The sequence below is a fragment of the Pleurodeles waltl genome, chromosome 9 (genome assembly GCF_031143425.1).
Source record: "Pleurodeles waltl isolate 20211129_DDA chromosome 9, aPleWal1.hap1.20221129, whole genome shotgun sequence".
Classification (NCBI taxonomy): Eukaryota; Metazoa; Chordata; class Amphibia; order Caudata; family Salamandridae; genus Pleurodeles; species Pleurodeles waltl.
The window spans coordinates 902,331,146-902,350,525 of record NC_090448.1 but is presented as its reverse complement, the minus strand read 5'-3'; the positions used below and the strand labels follow the sequence as shown (position 1 = coordinate 902,350,525).

General features: G+C 45.8%; 1 protein-coding gene across 3 annotated transcripts in view; it reads left to right on the top strand.

Moving 5' to 3' along the window:
* Window positions 1-19,380, top strand: part of CLMN (calmin) — a 520,511-nt gene that overhangs the window by 411,046 nt on the left and 90,085 nt on the right. For all 3 annotated transcript variants that reach the window (XM_069208248.1, XM_069208250.1, XM_069208249.1), the window contains one exon: window positions 17,374-17,564. In XM_069208248.1, the coding sequence (XP_069064349.1) occupies window positions 17,374-17,564 (191 nt within the window). The remainder of the gene's footprint in view (window positions 1-17,373; window positions 17,565-19,380) is intronic.

Below are 19,380 nucleotides of genomic sequence, written 5' to 3'. Positions count from 1 at the left end.
AGGCTCGATGTTTTCCGTCTGGTTTCTGGACTTTTTATCTCTTTATTTCGCAGTGCGATCTCGCTGGGCAGTAGTTTAGCGCTTTGCATGACATCGATCCTGTTACGTAGCTAATTGCACTTTTGCGGATTACATGGATAATTGCACTTTTGCCAATAGGTTTCACCGCGAGCTAACTTTTATTTCCCTTTGTGAGTCTGCTTTGCGCTGATGGTGGATGTCGGCTCGCTTATGTGAAACTTTTACTTTTCAGTTTAAATGGCAAGAAAAGTCAGGTTAGTTATATGAAACTGTTTTACTTCAAATTTTCAATTCATGTGGCAAGAAAAGTCCGGTTAGGAGTTTACAATGCTAATAGCTCTAACTCGAGCAAACTCAAGACCCATTGCATTGCAAATGCATGTTCTTCATTGTACAGCTATGCTATTCTGTTATTTCAGTAATACTATGGCACCATGGCTTTATTCCTGACAGAGACACTCTAGGACATATTGATACTGCAGTTGCATTAATAGATTTTGCTGATGCAGAAAAGGCTTCAGCTGTGTCGAATGGCCATTTCGATGGGCCCTGCTAAAAAAAAAAAAAAAGAATACCAGTTTCCACCACATTTCATTGCTGCGATTCAGAAGGCATATACTACTCTTCAGGCAAGGTTATCCATTAAGTGGGAAATATCTCCCCTAATCAACATCAACTGTGGTACACAGGAATGGTGTCTCATGTCTCCTTCTCTTCATGCATTTACATAGAACCACTTTCTGTGTCAGTTGATGAAGTTCTAGCTATGCAAAGCAGTCAACTTACCTCCAGATGACATTACGTTTATGGCATACTTCAATGATGTTTCAGTTATCAACCCTTTTACTAGCATTCCCAAGCTTTAAGGCTATAACAGGACCATTTGGAAAAGTATATGTCTATAGATTGACTAGAGAAAAAAAGCTCAGATACTTCCGCTTAGTTCACACTCCTTACACCATTCATATAGAGTCAACAGAATGAAGTATCTTGGGGTCTTGCTCACATTTGCACCGAAAGATATTAAAGCTACAAACTGCCCACCTTTGTTTAAAGAAACTCTACTGAATGAATGGGAACACCTTTTAATCACCATGATAGGGTACACTGATCTTGTCAAAGTGATTTTTCTTACACAAATTTCTGTATTTATTCTGCTCACTGCACACTAATATCTGCCTTTATTTGAGGACCGAAACTACCAAGAACAGCTTACTGATTTTTACAACTGACACTGACCAAACGAAGATGAGTCCTGCTCAAATTCCTTTGATAAAACTTGGCACCATTAGCATGTTAATGGTTACTTCTCTGCTCCCCCTTACTGTTACTTATTTTGAGTTGCCAATGTATTGCAACATACAAAACATGTTAAATACAAAGTCATTTAGGTGTATGCAACCGTATGGCAACAGATGAGTAAACATTATGAAATTGTAGCACTTCATGGCTATCAACCCATCCGTAATAAATGACTACCTAGAAGCTTCTAGAAAACCAGTAAACTCTAACTAGGCTATGTTAGATCTGACATCTGTGGTGTGGTCTTTGTGCAAAGTTTTTGCCTTCTCCCCTCCTGTTCTCTGAAAGTCATTGTCTTAGACTCTGTGCAGTTTACTACTACTAACCAGTGCTAAAATGCTTGTGCTGTCATCCTACAACATGGTTAAATTGGCCTACACCTGCTTAGTACATTTTAATTGCTTATAAGTCAATGGGAAAGTGATGCTGCGTGTGCGCAGAACCTGTAAATCAAATTCTACCAATGGGCCTAGAGCAAATATTGTGCCACCCACTAAAGTAGGACTTTAAAATATGTTTCAGGTCTGCCACTAGAGTCTGTGTGCAGTTGTAAACTGCCAATGTCACCTTGCAAAATAAAGCTTTTGCCTGGCCTAAGCCCCCTCCCTTTGTAATATATATAAATTATGCCTAAGGTAGGACCTAAAACCCATATAGCAGGGTGCACTGTATTTACAAAGTAGAATATGTGTTTTTCAGTTTTACAGTGAAAAACACCTACATTTGTTTTTCACTACTGTGAGGACTACCTCTTCCATTGGATAACATTGGATTATTCAATTACATTTAATAAGGGCTCGGAATTGAGAGCTGATAGAAATGCCATGTTTAGTCTCAAAAGAATTGTAATTTAAAATCTTCTTTAATGGTAATTTCAGATTTTAAGTCAAACGTCTGGAAATGCCACTTTAAGAAAGCTGGCATTTTTTTGTCCTAACAATTTGGTGCCTGCAACCTTTGTCCTGGGTCACGTCACTATGAATAGTTGGCATTTGACTGTTCTGTGTTCCTCCCAAACAGTGAGACAAAGGGGAACTAGGTGTTGGCAGGATGGGCCGTCCAGCCATGGTGGATGGAGCAGAGCTGTTTCCTGCCTCGCTTACTTTCCAAAGGGCTGCCTCCAGCACATTCACAAAGAAAGTTGACACCATCCTTTTTCACCCTAGACTTGGAGCCTGAGCAGGTGAAGGAAGGAGCTTTCCAGAGCCAGATGTGAGGGGGACTAGAAGTTTCCCTGATTCTAAAGGCTGATACCATGTGTGCATATTGAAACCTCAAACCAACTCTTCATAATACTCCTAGATCAGCGCAGAATCCCCAGAAGGAATGCCTTGTACTTCAGAGGACTACACTCAATCCCCCCCAAAAATATTTTTTATAAAGCATGCTACTCACCCGTGAGGGTCTCAAGGCGCTTGGTGGGGGGGGGGGGGTGGGGGGGGGGGGGGTTGGCAGGAGGGTCACTGTTCGAACAGCCATGTTTTGAGGTTTTTCCTGAAGAGCAGGAGGTATTTGGTTTTGCGGAGGTTGGTAGGGAGGGAGTTCCAGGTTTTGGGGGTGAGGTAGGAGAAGGACCTGCCTCGTGTGGTGGTGCGTTGGATGCGGGGGACTGTGGCTAGGGCGAGGTTGGCTGATCGGAGGTTGCGGGTGGGAGTGTGAAAGTTCACTCTTTCGTTGAGGTATGTCGGGCCGGTGTTGTGGAGGGATTTGTGTGCGTGGATGAGGATCTTGAATGTGATTCTCTTGTTTATGGGGAGCCAGTGAACGGTTTTGAGGTGTGGTGAGATTTGTTCGTGGCGGGGGAGGCCAAGGACGAGGCGCACGCTGTGTTCTGGATTCTCTGGAGTTTGCATGTGAGTTTGAGTGTGGTGCCGGCGTAGAGGGCGTTACCATAGTCTAGTCTGCTGCTGATGAATGCATGGGTGACTGTCTTCCTGGTCTCTGGGGGAATCCATTTGAAGGATTTTTTTTGGAGTGTGAGGAAGCAGGAGGAGGTAAGAGCATTGATTTGCTGTGTCATGGAGAGGGAGGGGTCCAGGATGATGCCGAGGTTGCGTGCGTTGTTTGCGGGGTGGGTGCGGGTCCTAGGGCGTTGGGCCACCACGAGTCGTCCCATATGGTTTTGTTGGGGCCGAAGATGATGATCTCGGTTTTGTTGGAGTTAATCTTGAGGTGGTTAGTTGTCATCCAGTTGGCGGTGTCGAGGAGAGCAGGGTGTAGGTTGGTTTTGGCGGTGGTGGGGTTGCGGGAGAGGATGAGTTTGGGTGTCATCTGCGTAGGAAAGGATAGTGATTCCGTGTGATCGGAGGATGTTGTCTAGGGGGACCATGTAAATGTTGAAGAGTGTGGGGCTGAGAGAGGACCCTTGGGGGACTCCGCAGATGATCTTGGTGGTGGTGGAGTGGAAAGGTGGGAGGCGGACTCTCTGGGTCCGGTCAGTGAGAAAGGAGGTGAGCCAGTCTAAGGCTTTGTGGCGAATTCCTATGTTGTGGAGTCGTGTTGCAGAGTGTGTGGTGGCAGACAGTGTCAAAGGCTGCGGAGAGGTCTAGAAGGATGAGTGCGGCGGTCTCGCCTTTGTCGACTTTGGTCCTAATGTCGTCAGTGCATGCGATGAGGGCGGTTTCCGTGCTGTCGTTCTTGGAGAACCCGGATTGTGAGGGGTCGAGAGTGTTGTTTTCTTCGAGGTAGTGGGATAGGCGGGTGTTGACTAGTTTCTCGGCGACCTTGGCGGGGAAGGGGAGGAGGGAGATGGGGCGATAGTTGGAGAGGATCTCTGGGTCGGCTTTGTTTTTTTTTTAGGAGAGTGGTGATTTCTGCGTGCTTCCAGGGGTCTGGGTAGGTGGCGGCGTCGAAGGAGGAGTTGATTATGTTGCGGAGTATGGGGGCGAAGGTTTGGCTGGCTTTGTTGTAGATGCGATGTGGGCAGAGGTCGGAGGTGGATCTGGAGCGGATGGAGTTCATGTTTTTTTCGGATTCTTCGTGTGTGGTGGGGGCCCAGGTGGTGAGTGTGGTGGAGGTAAAATAAGTGGGGGTTGAGTTGGGTGAGTGAGGGGGGGGGTTGGGTCAGTGTGTGTGGTATGAAGCTGTTGTGGATGTCCAGGATTTTGTGGTGGAAGTGGTTGGAGAGGGCGTCACATGGGGCTGTGTGTGTGAAGCGTCTGTGTTGCTGGCTTTGGGTTTGGCTAGTTCATTAATGATGGTGAAGAGTTCTTTGCTGTTTTGAGAGTTGTTGTCAAGGCGTGTCTTGTAGTGGTCTCTTTTGGCGGTGCGTATGAATTAGTGATGGGTGCCAATGGTGGCATTAAGGGTGGAGAAGTTGGTTGTAGAGTGTTCTTGTCGCCATATTTTCTCCGCTTGGTGACATTTGCGCTTGGAGTTCGGGGGTGAACCATGGGGCGTTCTTGATTTTGCGGGTGGCGGTCTGTTTTCTGAGAGGGGCTAGTATGTCTGCGTTTGGGTCGCTGGTGTGGAAGGGGGGTTGTGAGCCAGTTGGGAGTTCAGGCGTTCTGTGGGGATCTTGTCCCATATGCGGTAGGGTGTGGTGTGTTGATGGTGGTGTGGGGGGGGTTTGGCGAAGAAGTGGACGCAGTGGTGGTCAGTCCAGAGGAGTTCGGTGGTGTGGGTGTAGGCTATGTGTTGGCTTGAGGTGAAAATTGCGTTGAGCGTCTGGCCTGCTGAGTGGGTGGGTGCGGTGACCAGTTGTTTGAGTCCGAGGTTGGTGAGGTTGTCTATGAGGGATGTTGAGTTGTGGTCTTGTAGGTTCTCCAAGTGAAAGTTGAAATCACCGAGGAGGATGTAGTCTGTGGAGGTGAGGGCGTGCGAGCTGATGGTGTCGGCGATGGTGTCGCAGAAGGCGGGGCTTGGTCCTGGTGGTCTGTACATTAGTGTACCTCTGAGGGTGGAGTTGTTGTTAATGTGGATTAGGAAGTGCATGTGTTCTGTGTTGTCAATAGTGTCTTGGGAGCTGGTGGTGACTTTGATGGTGTCCCTGTGTAGGATGGCAATGCCACCAACCTGGCCTGTTGAGGCGGTCTTTGCGTTGGAGTTTGTATCCCTTGGGGGTGGCGATGGCTATGTCGGGTTCCGAGGAGGGTTTGGTCCAGGTTTCTGTGAGGAAGGCGATGTCGGGTGAGTGTGATGTGATGAGGTCTCAGAGTTCTATGGAATGTTTGTGAAGGGAGCGGTGTTGAGGAGCAGGCAGTTGAGGCGGTTGTGGTGGGTGGCGTTGGTGTGGTGCATGAGGGTGTTGTTGCGGGGTGTGTTCTGGTTGTGGGGTGGTGTGCTGCGGGGCTGGTTGGTGGGGGTGAGGGCAGAGCAGGTGTGTGTTGCGTTGGGGGTGTTGTGTGTGTTGTCGGGGGGTCGCTGTGGTTGGTGTGTGGTGTGAGGGAGGAGGATAGGAAAAATGACAGGTGTGGCACATGAAGGGGCCATGAATGTGTGTGGGGCTGGAAAGGGTGCAGGTGGGGCGAGGGCCTGGGTTGAGTGAGTGGAGGATGAGGGGGAGTAGGCTTGTCTGCGAGGGCCAGGGGAACTGGCGCTGGGCGCGGTCTTGGCGTGGACGGGCGCAGACAGGCTTGCCTTTGGCGCGCCCACTGCACACATCCGCGGCGCGGCTCCCATAAATGGGGGGAGGGAGGGAGTGGCAGCTGGGAGGAGGGAGGGCCGGATGAATGGGAAGGCTGGACGAATGGGATCCACAGGGGATGGCAGCGGCGGGAAAAAAGAAAGAAGGAGGAGGGGGGAGGCGGGAGGGGCCGCAGGGTACGCGGCGGCTGGGGAGCTGGAACGGATCAGAGACAACAATGGGGACGGAACGGTGAGGTGGAGGAGGGAGGCGAGAGGGGCCACAGGGGACGCTGCGGCTGCGGAGCTGGAACGGATCAGAGACAACAATGGGGACGGAACGGTGAGGTGGAGGAGGGAGGCGGGAGGGGCCGCAGGGGACGCTGCGGCTGCGGAGCTGGAACGGAGCAGAGACAACAATGGGGACGGAACAGTGAGGTGGAGGAGGGAGGCGGGAAGGGCCGCAGGGGACACAGCGGCTGGGGAAGCTGGAACGGAGCAGAGACAACAATGGGGACGGAACGGTGAGGTGGTGTCGCTGGGCGGGACCTCCTGCTAATGCAGGGTCAAGGTACTGCTGCTTGAAGGATTCTTTATACTTCAGAAGACTGTCCTGCAGCTACTAGATGACTGCCCTGCTGCATGAAGCTTGCCTTGTATCCTCAGGGGACTGCACTGCTGCTTGAGGCCTTCCTTTGCCCCTTGAACCTAGAACTTTACGAGTGACTCCACGGGCTAGTTGATTGCCCTCCTTTATGAGCTACAGGGACATCACAAGCTCCATAGACCTTTAACTCTTCACCTGCCCTCTGCCTGAATGCACCCTGACCCACCAAGTGGTGCCAAGCTAGTCCTGGAGCCTTGAAAGTGGTGCTAAAGGTGCTCCTCCTGCCATAACCTGAGTTTTCAAAGTACTGACAGGAGACTGGGACCTAGCTACTCATTGATCAACCCAAGGTGCATCGCTGGTTGGCCTGACTTTGCGGAAGTCCGCATACGAGCTTCTGTACAGCAGCAAATCCTGCTTAGGGAGATCTCCGAACAATGATATTCTACCTAATGGAGCCCCTATCAGCTACAGTTTGCAATCTCATTTCACTAGAGATTTTCAACTTCCAAAAAAGTGTCAAATTCCAAATGTAGAACTCTTCATCACAACCTTGTCTAGCAGATACTCAACCATGACGCCTGCTCCTCAGACACCACTGCCTGCATTGCCCAGTTGAACTTTACCTTCTCAGGAACATTTCCTCAAACTTTCCTCTAAGTCCCAAGGAAAGCCAAGACTGGGCCCTCATGTAGTCGAACCACACTCCATTGAGGTCGGCCTGAACTTTTGCTCTAGTACATTGTGCAACCAGATACACTTAGTTGGCACAATGATCTTTTAGGTGCTATTTTTCACTTAAAACATTAATTCCTGACCCTGATCTACTGATTGGATTTAATTTTTCATATTAGTGCCATTTTATTTATTAATATTTTCTCTATTTTTCTAAATTTGTGTGGGATTTTTCTTTTGTTGTGTTTCACTTAATTACTGCTTGTGTGTTGCATAAATACCTAACACAGGGCCTCTAATGTAAGCCTGACTCCTGTTGTGCTAGGCTACCAGAGGGTTAAGCACAGGTTAATTTAGTGACTTTTGTGGTTGTTGCTTGAGACGGGTCTTCACCCCCTCAATCAAAAAGCCAATTTCCTACATGCTAGACCTTACCTCCAGTGCATTTATCAACTCTGTAAGCAAGACACTATTAAAAGCTTTACAGAAATAGTCAATGAATTTGACCTACCTCATTAATTTGTACAAATTTCGGAAGCTTAGAACCTGCCTCACATAAAGCAGTCTAGCACTGGTACCCAGGTACTACCACATATCTGTGTATTATTGACATGACCAAAGCCCATCTCTAGCACAATGTTCCATCAAGAATTGTTTTATTCGGTTCGATGACAGTTTCGCACATTGGGCAGATAAGTGATCATATTGGACAAAAATAAGCAGCACAGCTAAACAACTTATAGCCTTGGATAGAACATCACTTACAGTCACCATGCTAGTAAAATGGAAATTAGAACAGTACTAAAATGTGTTTCATTTTTATATTGCACTGGCCACAATTTCCAAAATGGCAATCAAGAACCACTATTTGCTGTCAATGTTGTAGCTGCAGATAGAGTTCATATGTTCACTAGCTGTCCCAGGATATGACCATACTGGGAATGTATTTGATAGGATCTCCTTGGTATGTGAAAAAAAGCTTTCCTTACACACATCAATTAATTATACTTGGTCAAACTCTGAGCATCAACTCTAAGTGGGTCTTTCCTATTGATTCTGATTGCACGGTTAATCATTGCTTGCCACTGGAGCAATCCTCTTGGTCCTAATCCTCAATTATGGATACAAGAAGTGTTAGACATTTATTCATATGAGAACCGAAAGTTATACGTTCTCTAGACTTTCTAGAGGCGCAGAGATCAATTTTAAAGACCCTCCCCCAGCACTAAAGCCTCAGCCAACAAACCAATCCATATCGGAAAAACAGTTGTGCTGCAACCATTCCATAATCCACTGAGCCGTATTTAAGAAAGATGTATTCAGTTAACAACCAATCCCATGAGACATTATAGAGATAATAAGTGGAACCCATAAACCTTCATTTATTAAGGAATCACACACTCAAGAACACTAAGGGCCTGATTACAACTTTGGAGGAGGTGTTAATCCGTCCCAAATGTGACGGATATACCACCAGCCGTATTACGAGTTCCATAGGATATAATGGACTCGTAATACGGCTGGTGGTACCCCCGTCACTTTTGGGAGGGATTAACACCTCCTCCAAAGTTGTAATCAGGCCCTAAGAGTATACGTAACCACAATGAAGGCAAATATAAAGTGTAAACAAGAGGTATCATTCTAACTTGATTGTTGTTATAAATCTATAGCAAACCTACCTTCTTTCTGCTACTACTAAGTGTTAATCTGTTGCTAGCACAGCAGAAAATAGAATCTATTTTGAGTGTCTGCGATTGTACACAACTGATTACCTGTTTGAACAGTAGTGTTCTATGTTCAATGACTTAGCAAGGTATGCTATTCTCTTCTCACAAGGTCAACTGCACTGATAAGTCAGTAAGCGAAGGCTAAAGGACTCCTGTCCCAGTAGCCTTGTATTGGGACCAAAGATATGATTCTGGATGGCCTATCCCTGTGCTGCCTGGCGTGAATGTTTCTCTCTACCCTTCACTCTTTGTGCTGTATTTTATAACCTTATTTCATTGTTGTTAAATAATTAACAGAGAGTGCCCTAAAGCTCTATCACTTATTTTCATTTTGGGAGGCGGTGGTCTTTTGAATAACAACAATAAACAAGCCACATAATTGTCAACTTTCTAGAAACGTTTGGAATTCATGTACAAAGTACTGTAAAGTAAAACTGTAAATATATTCATGTAAGCGTGTTTATCACATTGGAAAATATAACAATATAAAGTAATTGTGTGTTGCATTAATCACATATATTTGCTTTCCATGATTAACTGGCACGTGTAACTCAAGCAGGGGAATACCCAGAATAGAAAATACAGAATATTCATAATTGTATTCCAGCCAAGCATTTTTCAAAGATTTTGGGGCAGGTGTAATGCAAATGGTTTTGCCGATCTTTGTAACTGGAATGACAAAGTAGATAAATATTAGATAAAGAATGGTTTGAGAATGAGGTTGGCAATGTTCTTAATTCCACAAATGGGAGCTTAACTCTTGCATTAATAGTGTTTTTTGTTTGGAAAGGTTCTAATTCCAAAGATTTGAGCAATGCCCTATGAGCGTACATACTGCTGTGGATTTATGATTGTATCACATAGCCCATCATATATTTTAAATCTGTAAACATGAATACCAATACCTACTTCAGAGTGAACAGACAATGGGACATAATAGAGAGAGAAGATCAAAAGGAACTGGGAATATTTTCAGAGATCTTACAAATACATGGTTCGCAAAGGGGCATGGAAATATTTTACAGTTTTACATCACATTAGATCAATGGAAGATACATTTTAACCCATTTTTTTAGACCCATTACAGCCATCTTACAGAGACTTTTATTGTTACTGTCCTAGTTCTAGGTTTTAATTTATCTAGTTGTTGTCTGATAGCAATATATGTAATTTATTTAATTTAGCATTAAGTAAAGAAGAGTCTGGAACAATGTGTCATGGCCATCTCCATTGTGTTGATGGAGAAAGCAGCTTGTGCCATTTATTAATTGGTGGATGGTCTCTTTTTTCCGGAATAGCTAAGTTAATGTAACCAGTTAATGATGTTATATTATTTTAGGGTTCCCTGAAAATAGTCCTTAAATATTTTTATACTAATGTGTATCCATGCCTTCATCACATCCTCAACCTGGCCAGCACCACCATATCACCGGAGCTCTGCCGAACCATCAACCGATCCTTTGAGACTGCCACATTCCACTCCGACTGGAAGCACGCTGAAATCAGCCCGCTACTCAAGAAGCCCTCCGCCAACCCTATGGAGAAGAAGAACTACAGACCCAACTCTCTGTTCCCTTTCCCAGCCAAGGTAATGGAGAAGGCCGCCAACTCACTAAATTCCTCGAGACACACCGATCCTAGACCCATCTCAGTCTGGATTCAGAAGCAACCACAGCACTGAAACTGCACTCTTAGCAGTCACCAATGACATACGCATCACACTGGACCGCGGAATCACAGCGGCACTCCTCCTCCTCGACCTCTCTGCCGCATTTGGCAATATCTCCCACTCTACCCTCTGCAACAGACTACACGATCCCGGCATCCTAGATAAAGCACTGGATTGGATCAAGTCCTTCCTTATCAGAAGAACACAGAGTGTCAGACTACCGCCGGTCATGTCAGAACCTAAAGGCACTTGCTGCGGAATGCCCCAAGAATCTTCACTCAGCCCAACGCTTTTCAACATCTACATGGCCCATTTGCCAAGATCCCCAAACAACAATGGGCTAAACATAGTCTCCTACACCAACGACACCCAACTGATCCTCTTCCTTTCCTAGGACTCTGCTCTACCAAGAGGAATTTCCATGGATGGATGCCAGCTTCCTCAAGCTCAGCTCAGCTAAGACAGAGATCCTCATGATTGGCTCCATCCCTTCTACCTGAAACGACTCCTGGTGGCCCACCCTTCTGGGTAACGCCCCCACCCACCAGACCATGTGCGAAACCTGGGCATCATCCTGGGCACCTCTATATAGCGATGACCCGCCAAGTCAGCACCGTCCCTTCATCACGCTTTCACACCCTCCTACTCCTGCAGAAGATTTTCAAGTGGATTCCCCCCGACACGAGGAAGTCAGTCACCTACGCACTCATCACTAGCAAACTGGACTACGGCAACACACTCTATGCCGGCATCACCAAGAAACTTCAATCAAGACTACAAAGAGTCCAGAATGCAGTAGCCAGACTCATCCTGGACAACCCACGATACAGTCGCATCTCCTCCAACCTCAGAGACCTACACTGGCTCCCAGTCAACAAGTGCATCACATACAAACTCCTGATCCACACCTACACGGCAGTGCACAACATAGGACCGGCTATACCTCAACCACCGCTCACCGTCTACATACTCAAAAGACGTCTCCGTTCCTCCCAGCTCACCCTTGCAGCCATCCCCAAGATCCAGAAAAGTATAGTAGGAGGAAGATCCTTCTCCTACCTGGAACGCACTAACTCTCAAGCTCAGGCAGACCGCATCACTGAAGCAGTTCAGGAAGGGTCTCAAGACTTGCTCTTCGCCTGAGCAGGATGCCCACATACAGCACCTTGAGACCCTATGGATGATTAGCCGCGGTCTACAAATGCTTGATTGATTGATTGAATGTGTTGTATTTATTTTGTTCTGTCTACCATGCACTTCCGGTATCATTGCATCTTAGGCCACAGGTCCCAGTAATAGTGCAGCATTTCCATGAAAACGCAATATTGCTATGGCAGCGTTATGTAGCAGTTTGGGAGAACTCACTTTCTTTAAAATTAAATGAAGGCATGAGTGAGACTAGCTGAATGAATGCTTTGAGCAATACTATTAGTTTCCTCGTGGTTCCTCCAATATAAGAAAATTGAAAGAAGATTCTAATTTAGGTAATTTATTCAATTTATCTGTTTTGTCATCCTGTTTTCCCACAGATTTGTAAAGGAAAAGAGCTTTGGTATTCTGAGAGCTTTTATTTTACATGGGATGGCAATGCCAGCCATGCATTTACTACGTTTAGTGCAAGTCTGATATTTCTTTAGTAGTTTGTTTAATGGATGTGGTTACTAAATTCTTGATCAGCTAAACAGTACTGATGTTTAAGTTATTCCCTTACTGTTTTGTTATATAGAAATCACCCACACTCCATTTAAATAGTGATTGCCAAAAAGAATAATATGTAGAGGGTTACCCCTGGTGATGCCCACAAACATACAGACCCTCATAGGAGGTATGTCGGAATTGAAGGTCTGCTTGAAGGTAAACAATATAGCTTCCTGTCAGTCTCCATACCAAATCTGTTACTCTTCACCACGGTGAGCTGAGCATCAGCAGGCCCTCACACAGACTTTGGCAGACTTTGGCAAGTGCATTGGTGAAGCAAATAAATCTCACTAGAAGAAGCACAATAGTTATGAAGGGCAACAACCCACATGAGTATAAGCATGAAGAAAAGTCCAGAAAGTACCTTTCCTAGTTGGCCACCAAGGAGATGGTCTCCAGAACGGTCCCCCTAGACATTGATACTGAGGGTCGCCCTAGAAAGTGTTGCCGACTACTATTTAGAACTATATGCCCATTGGGCAAGACCACCACAGGAGGTGGCCCGCCCACTGCTGACTGAGACCTCCCTGCGCTCGATCCGCCAAGCACTTGCCCGTGATTTAGATCAGCGAATTACAGCTGAAAAAATTGATGCAGCTCTGTCGAATATACCCTCAGGTAAGACTCTGGTCCCAGCCGGCTTTCCCATTAAGTATTACCACAAATTCCACAACACACTGCCCCCCCCATCTGCTGCTCATGTATACTGAATCTATGAATACTGAATCTATGGGTGCGCTTTCCCCAAAAAACTGGACACCACCATAGTTGTAGTAATTCCTAAAGCAGACCAACCGACCTCCGCTCTCACCATGTCCAAACAGGTCAACGCTGTCTCCTCTTCCTGTTTTAACACCCTCCGCATGATCTTCAAGTGGATTCCAACAGGAACCAGAAAGATGGTGACCCAAGCCCTCGTCAGTAGCAGACTCGACTACGGCAACGCACTCTACACAGGCATCCCAACAAAAGACATCAAACGACTTCAGCGCATCCAGAACGCATCCGCCCGCCTGATCCTCGACATACCCCGCCGATGTCACATCTCCCACCACCTGAAGGACCTCCACTGGCTCCCTGTGGACAAGAGGATCACCTTTAAACTCCTCACCCACGCACACAAGGCACTACACGACACCGGACCCACCTACCTGAACACCAGACACCAGTTGGCATTCCCTCACGCCAACTACGCTCTGCCAACCTTGCCCTCGCCATCGTCCCCCGAATCCAGTGCAAGACCTCTGGCGGCAGATCCTTCTCCTACCTCGCCGCCAAGACCTGGAACTCACTCCTGACCTCACTACGCCAGACCCAGGACCTCCTCACCTTCAGGAGACTCCTCAAGACATGGCTCTTCGAACGATAGCAGCTACCCCCCCCCCTCCCCTCCCAAGCGCCTCGAAACCCTAACGGGTACATAGCGCGCTCTATAAATTTAATGATTGATTGATTGATTGAACCATCAGACAGATGTGCCTCATATAAGCCCATCTCATTAACTCTGAAATTAAAATATTCTCCAAGGTCCTGGCAAGTCAGCTACAACTGATCCTGCCCTATCTTGTCAACCCCGATCAGTGGGGCTTTATGCCAAATGGCAGCACCTGACACTGTATCCTCTGAGTGAGATGGCCCTTTCTCAAGCGCATCGCCTTAAGCATCCCTCAGCCCCACTCTTAATAGACTTTGAGATGTCTTTTGACACGGTGGGCTGGGAGGTTACTTCTGTAGGCTCATCAAGCTTCTATACTCTCACCCACTGGCACAGGTTCAAATAAATGGGTCACTTTCATCCCCTTTCCCATCCACAGAGGCATCCAGCCATCACTGCCCCCTCTCCTCTTTGCCTTGGCTATTAAACCTCTGGCAAGACTCATAGACTGTGATTCTCAGGTGCAGGGTGGTTATGATAGGACAGACCAGCAGAAAGAATCATACTGACGCAAATGATGTTTTGCTCTTTCTAGCTATTCCGCAGTCCTTAGGCCCACATTGTCTGGAACTGCTGGACATATATGGAGCAGCCTTGGGTCTCTGTGTTAACAAAGTCAAGTTGTTGCTGGTCCCAATCAGGGGTAACTCAAATGTCTATTCATGGCAGTCCGCAATCCCCATACATTGCCTATCATTCCAATACTTTGGAATACACATTTCCCTGCTTCCAGATCTGGCATGGAACCTCACCTTGATGCCCTTAGTGACTAAAATTAAGAAAGATCTTTAGAAATGGACACATCCGCCCCTCCATATCCTTGGGTGGGTAGCCCTCTGTATGATAATGGAGCTTTGCCGCTTTCTCTATGTACTCCAGAACTTTCCACTCACAATCTGATACCAATGGTTTAGGACCCTTAACTCTATCATCTGTCTGGATGGTGCTTATTAACTGTCGGCAGTCCTCTTATGATGGAGGTATGGGAGTGTCAGACTTACAATGCTATAATATTGCCTCACAGGTAAAAAAAGAAAGAGTGAAATAATTTAAAAAATTTGGTGCCCCATCCTCTCTCTAGGCTGATTTGTTTGGCTTTATATTGTACAATATGTGGAACACGGTTGTCTATGAGAGAAATTGACAGTCTGGAAAGTAGTTGAGATTGGAGTCAATGCCTCTCGTTCTCCATCCTCTACCTCTACTTTAGCCTTTACATCTTTTACGTGGTTAGTGGTTGTTGCTAGTAGACTGCAAACTCAGAGACCTGCTTTGTCATTTTTTGGGGTTAAATTCCCTTGCCTTCCTTCTCGGGCATCTTTCCATCTCCTGGGATCATTGACTTCAGAGGGCATGCTGAATGAGAATACTGCATCTCAGCAGCCCATAAACTCTGGTACTGGAAGAAGCTTGCAGGGAGGTGCATCCTCCTCCATTAGGCCTACTACAGGCAGGAAGTCACTGTCTGAGCTACCCTGTTAAAGAGCTATTTGAATTGCACTTATACAGCAAACCCTAGACGTTTGTCCAAAGGGACTGCCAGTGCTGTACAGTGGATGAGATCATGGAAGTGCTTCCTGTTTGGCTCATGTGGACTTTGCTGCTAGATGCCATACAAATACAGATAAACTGAGTATTGTTTTGTCCATGGAAGCCTAGGGTAGCTGATACCAATACACTTTGGTGTGTGTTTGGAGCTGGTTCCTAATCGGTTTGCAGAGGGGTCCATAGCCGGGGCTGCATAGAGTGTGAAACACATGAAGTGGCTGCTGAGGACACAGCTGGCAGTGGCATTGCACTGCAAGATCCATCTGAAAAGGAAACATCTGAAAAGTGAGGCTCTTGGGAGCCCATGATGCAGCTGTTCTCACAGCTTAATTCAATACTGGTACTGGTGACTGACTGAATGAAAAGTAGCTAGCTATATGGCACCTGGACAATTGCAGGAGTGTATCTGCTCTCTGCTTGTAGAATTTCGATGCAAAGACTAGTCTGAAGATTAGACCAGGAGAAAGGGCAGGGTGAACGACCAAGAGGACCAGATGACCAACCAGAGCAAGATAAATAGAATCACTAGGGTTTCCCCACTCTTGTGATAACTTTTATACATAGGGTTCTATGGCTCTAGGACCCGCTACAGAGATAATCCTCAAGGCCATTAAAACAACTGAACCTCTTTTAAGGGAAAATAGAACAAGCAGGTACTGAAGCATCACTACTTTGCTAAGGTTTGATTAAAGCTGACAGCAGTATCATGGAGGGAGAGGGGTGAATATCTGATTTGAAAAAACACTGTGCAGAAGCTTTAGACTACAGTGGTGCAGCTTGCAGACATCTCCAAATTTAGAATAGGTCACTGATGCAGTAGGGAGGGGGTTCCAGAGCAGCAATCTTTGAGGGCTTTTAATCTGTTATTAAATGAGAAATCAGTTAGATCCTTTGCAGGGGCAGCTCCTTCGCAATGGCGAAGGAACGTTGTCCCCCTGGCTAAGCCAGGAGCTCAATTATAAAACGATATTTAATTATCATTTTATCTTTCAGCTGCTGGTTCAGCCAGCAGCATGTTGAGGTAGGGGCAGGCTGGGCCAAGGGAGGGGGGAGGTGGAGGGGGGATGAGGAGAGAGTGCAGCTAAGTGCGCATGTGTGTTTGGCCGGCCGTCTCAGGGTGTACAAACACACATGTGCACTTAGGTTTCTCCAGCCCGCCTGTGTTTAACAGATGTGCTGGAGAAACTGCACAGACCCCAGGGTTGTGCCTAAGCGGCAGTCCAAGCTGCTCAGACCAATCCTGACACTGCTTTCATGCTAAGAAAGCAGCGCCAGGATTGCTGGGGAGCCTGTGCTGGTCTCCCAGTGAATGCTAGGACACCAGAAGAAGAGGAGCAACGAGCTAGTCTGCAGGAGACGACAGCAACTGAAGTGGTAAGTTTTTTTTAATTTTCTTTTTTATTATTCCCCCCGCCCCCGAACCCATCCATCCTCCCTCCCGCCCTTCCCCTTGAGATTTGCAGCAGCCACCGCTGATCTTTTGTATCATCAAACAAACTGTCCAGTTGCTTCATTGAGAGCACGCCAAATAGTACAATCTAAAAAGCCACAATATCTACTGTAGTGTGTTTATTGTTAATGTCACTTTATTGTTGGAAATGCCAGTAAAGTTGGTTAGAAAAAATAATGTGGAACCAGACCCCACTCATAGAATAATAGCCTTTAGGTGTATTTCATTCTTATCCAAAGGTTTTATTTGGCGAATACATACTTCACTCAGAAACTCTTTTGAAGCCACCTGCATATAATAGCAAAACGAAATGGAATAGGCAACAGTCTTTTACAGGAATACTCCTCAGGAAACTGGACAGACAAGCTCTGGCAACAAACACCTAGTGAAGGCATGGTCACTGTGATCTTCATGACCCACACAACACTGTCCATAATCCCTTCCTTCCCACTATGCTGAAAAACGTCTGGATGATGAGATTTACCAGACACATCAATAAAAAGCGTCAGGTCCTATCAGCTGGTAAGAAGCATACTTTGAGGGAGTCGTAGACGGTGTTTTAAAACCTACCCCTTTGCTTCCTTGATCCTACCTTACTTTTCTTTGTGGCTATTTGTGAATGACACTGCTGCATCAAAATACTAGTTAAATGTGTCCTTATATTTTCTTTTCTTACAGATCAAAGAACTTACAGGAAACCTCAATCATATGTCCTCATCTTCCAGTTTGTCCTCTTTTCCCAGTGGAACGGACTCCGATACATCCCACCCAAGCACTCCGAACACAGAGAAAACCATGTCTCTCACTATAAAAGACCAGAGAAAAGCAATTAAAGCCCTGTTGCACTGGGTTCAACAAAGAACAAGAAAGTAAGCATTATAGATTTTATTTGCAGGCAAGACTTACGTTAATGAACTAAGATCAGTAATTTACCACCATTACAAATAAGGCATTGACAAAAGCCAATAGGTGTGACCTTAGACTTGCCAATGTGTATGTTGCTCACGGGGGCGGCCACTGGTCAACAATAAAGTATTTCAGTAGCACCGAGAAGCACGCCCATGCATTATGCATGAGTGACCAACTTGGAATATTTTTGAAAGACTTTATCATTGTTTACCATTTGAATGTGACCTGCTCATTGAAAGAACGTCAGCCATCTTCGAAAGATAAAGAACGATAAAGAACTGGACAAATATTAAAAGATGTCTAACTGTGCATGCACACAAATGAACACACATGGGCGTCCACTTTGAAATGATTATTGTTAAACTTTTGAGACTTCAGTCCAAGATGTATGTTCACACATGCACCCACATTAGTGGACATATTGGAATTTCTTGTTATATTTAGAGCCAGAACTATTCAAACATGGCTGTCCTTACATACACACACACATGCTTGCGTAGACGGACATCTGTGAATGGTTTAAGATGGCTTTTTCATGTTTATTATTTTTATCAGGCCAAGATGGCAGTCAGCCAATTTAGAAAAGTAAAATAATAACTAAGTATGTTCGGTATGCTGCGCACATCAGGACAAGCAAGCTGCTTGCCAGCAGTGTGCATTAATAGCTGGACTCTTACAAAAGAAAAAAAAAATTAAATTGTAACAAATATTAAAGTTAAATAAAATATTGGCCCACTACTTCTAGCACTGAAGTGTTCTACTTTATGTAAGGAGGACCGTTAAGGGCATCTGCAGAAACAGGAAATAAGGGCTGAAGTGGACTGATACATTGCCCATGCAGTAAGCATTGCTTGGAGGAACAAAGTGTGATTATCTGTTTAACAGAACAGTGGAAGAAGACCACTGACCAAAAGCCCCCCTCTCTCTAAAGATAGAGGGAGGGAGGGAGGGATGGATGGATGGATGGATGGATAGATAGATAGATAGATAGATAGATAGATAGATAGATAGATAGATAGATAGATAGATAGATAGATAGATAGATAGATAGATAGATAGATAGATAGATAGATAGATTTGTTTGTTTCTGGAGAAACAGTCTTGGAAGCTTGGAAGTAAACAGTTGTGTCAAGAGACTTTGTAACTTTCCACACACCTAATCTCCAATTCTCAGCGGTGCTTAGGCTGGAGTCATTGGATTTTTTTTGTTCAAGCAGCTGTGAAAGTGACAAAAATATTACATAGCTCACAAATGTTTTAAACATTTAAACACCCACCGCCCAAATGTGAGATGGTATTGTCACTCTCTGACGCACTGTACTTTTCTCTGTTCTGATGCTCGTGGTGTCCATTCCTGAGTGTCTGCATCCCCCTGCTGAAGTGACTGTGTTCTCCTTTCCCATAGCCCGTCTCTCATTGTAGAATATATTACTCTCATTGTACTTTCCTCCTAAAGTCTGTCACCCTATTTTGTTTGGGTTCCATGTGCCAGTAAATAACATTGAGCATAGAAGAGAGATGGACTGTAGTGCTATTTGCAATGAAAGTTTTGTTGCTAGTGCCTGCAACTGATGTAAACAAGAAGGTGCCATGTCTGGCATAGCAAGACAAGATGACCGCCTAGTCGTGTTTCCCAGAGCTCCCGACTCATTGACCAAAACTGATTCTGTAGCGCTCCAGGTGGGCCGCCTACACGCAGATCTAAGTAAGGTGTTGGAGAGAGTAACTGAGAAGGAGGCACTAATCTTGGAGATTCAACAATGGGTCTGCACACTA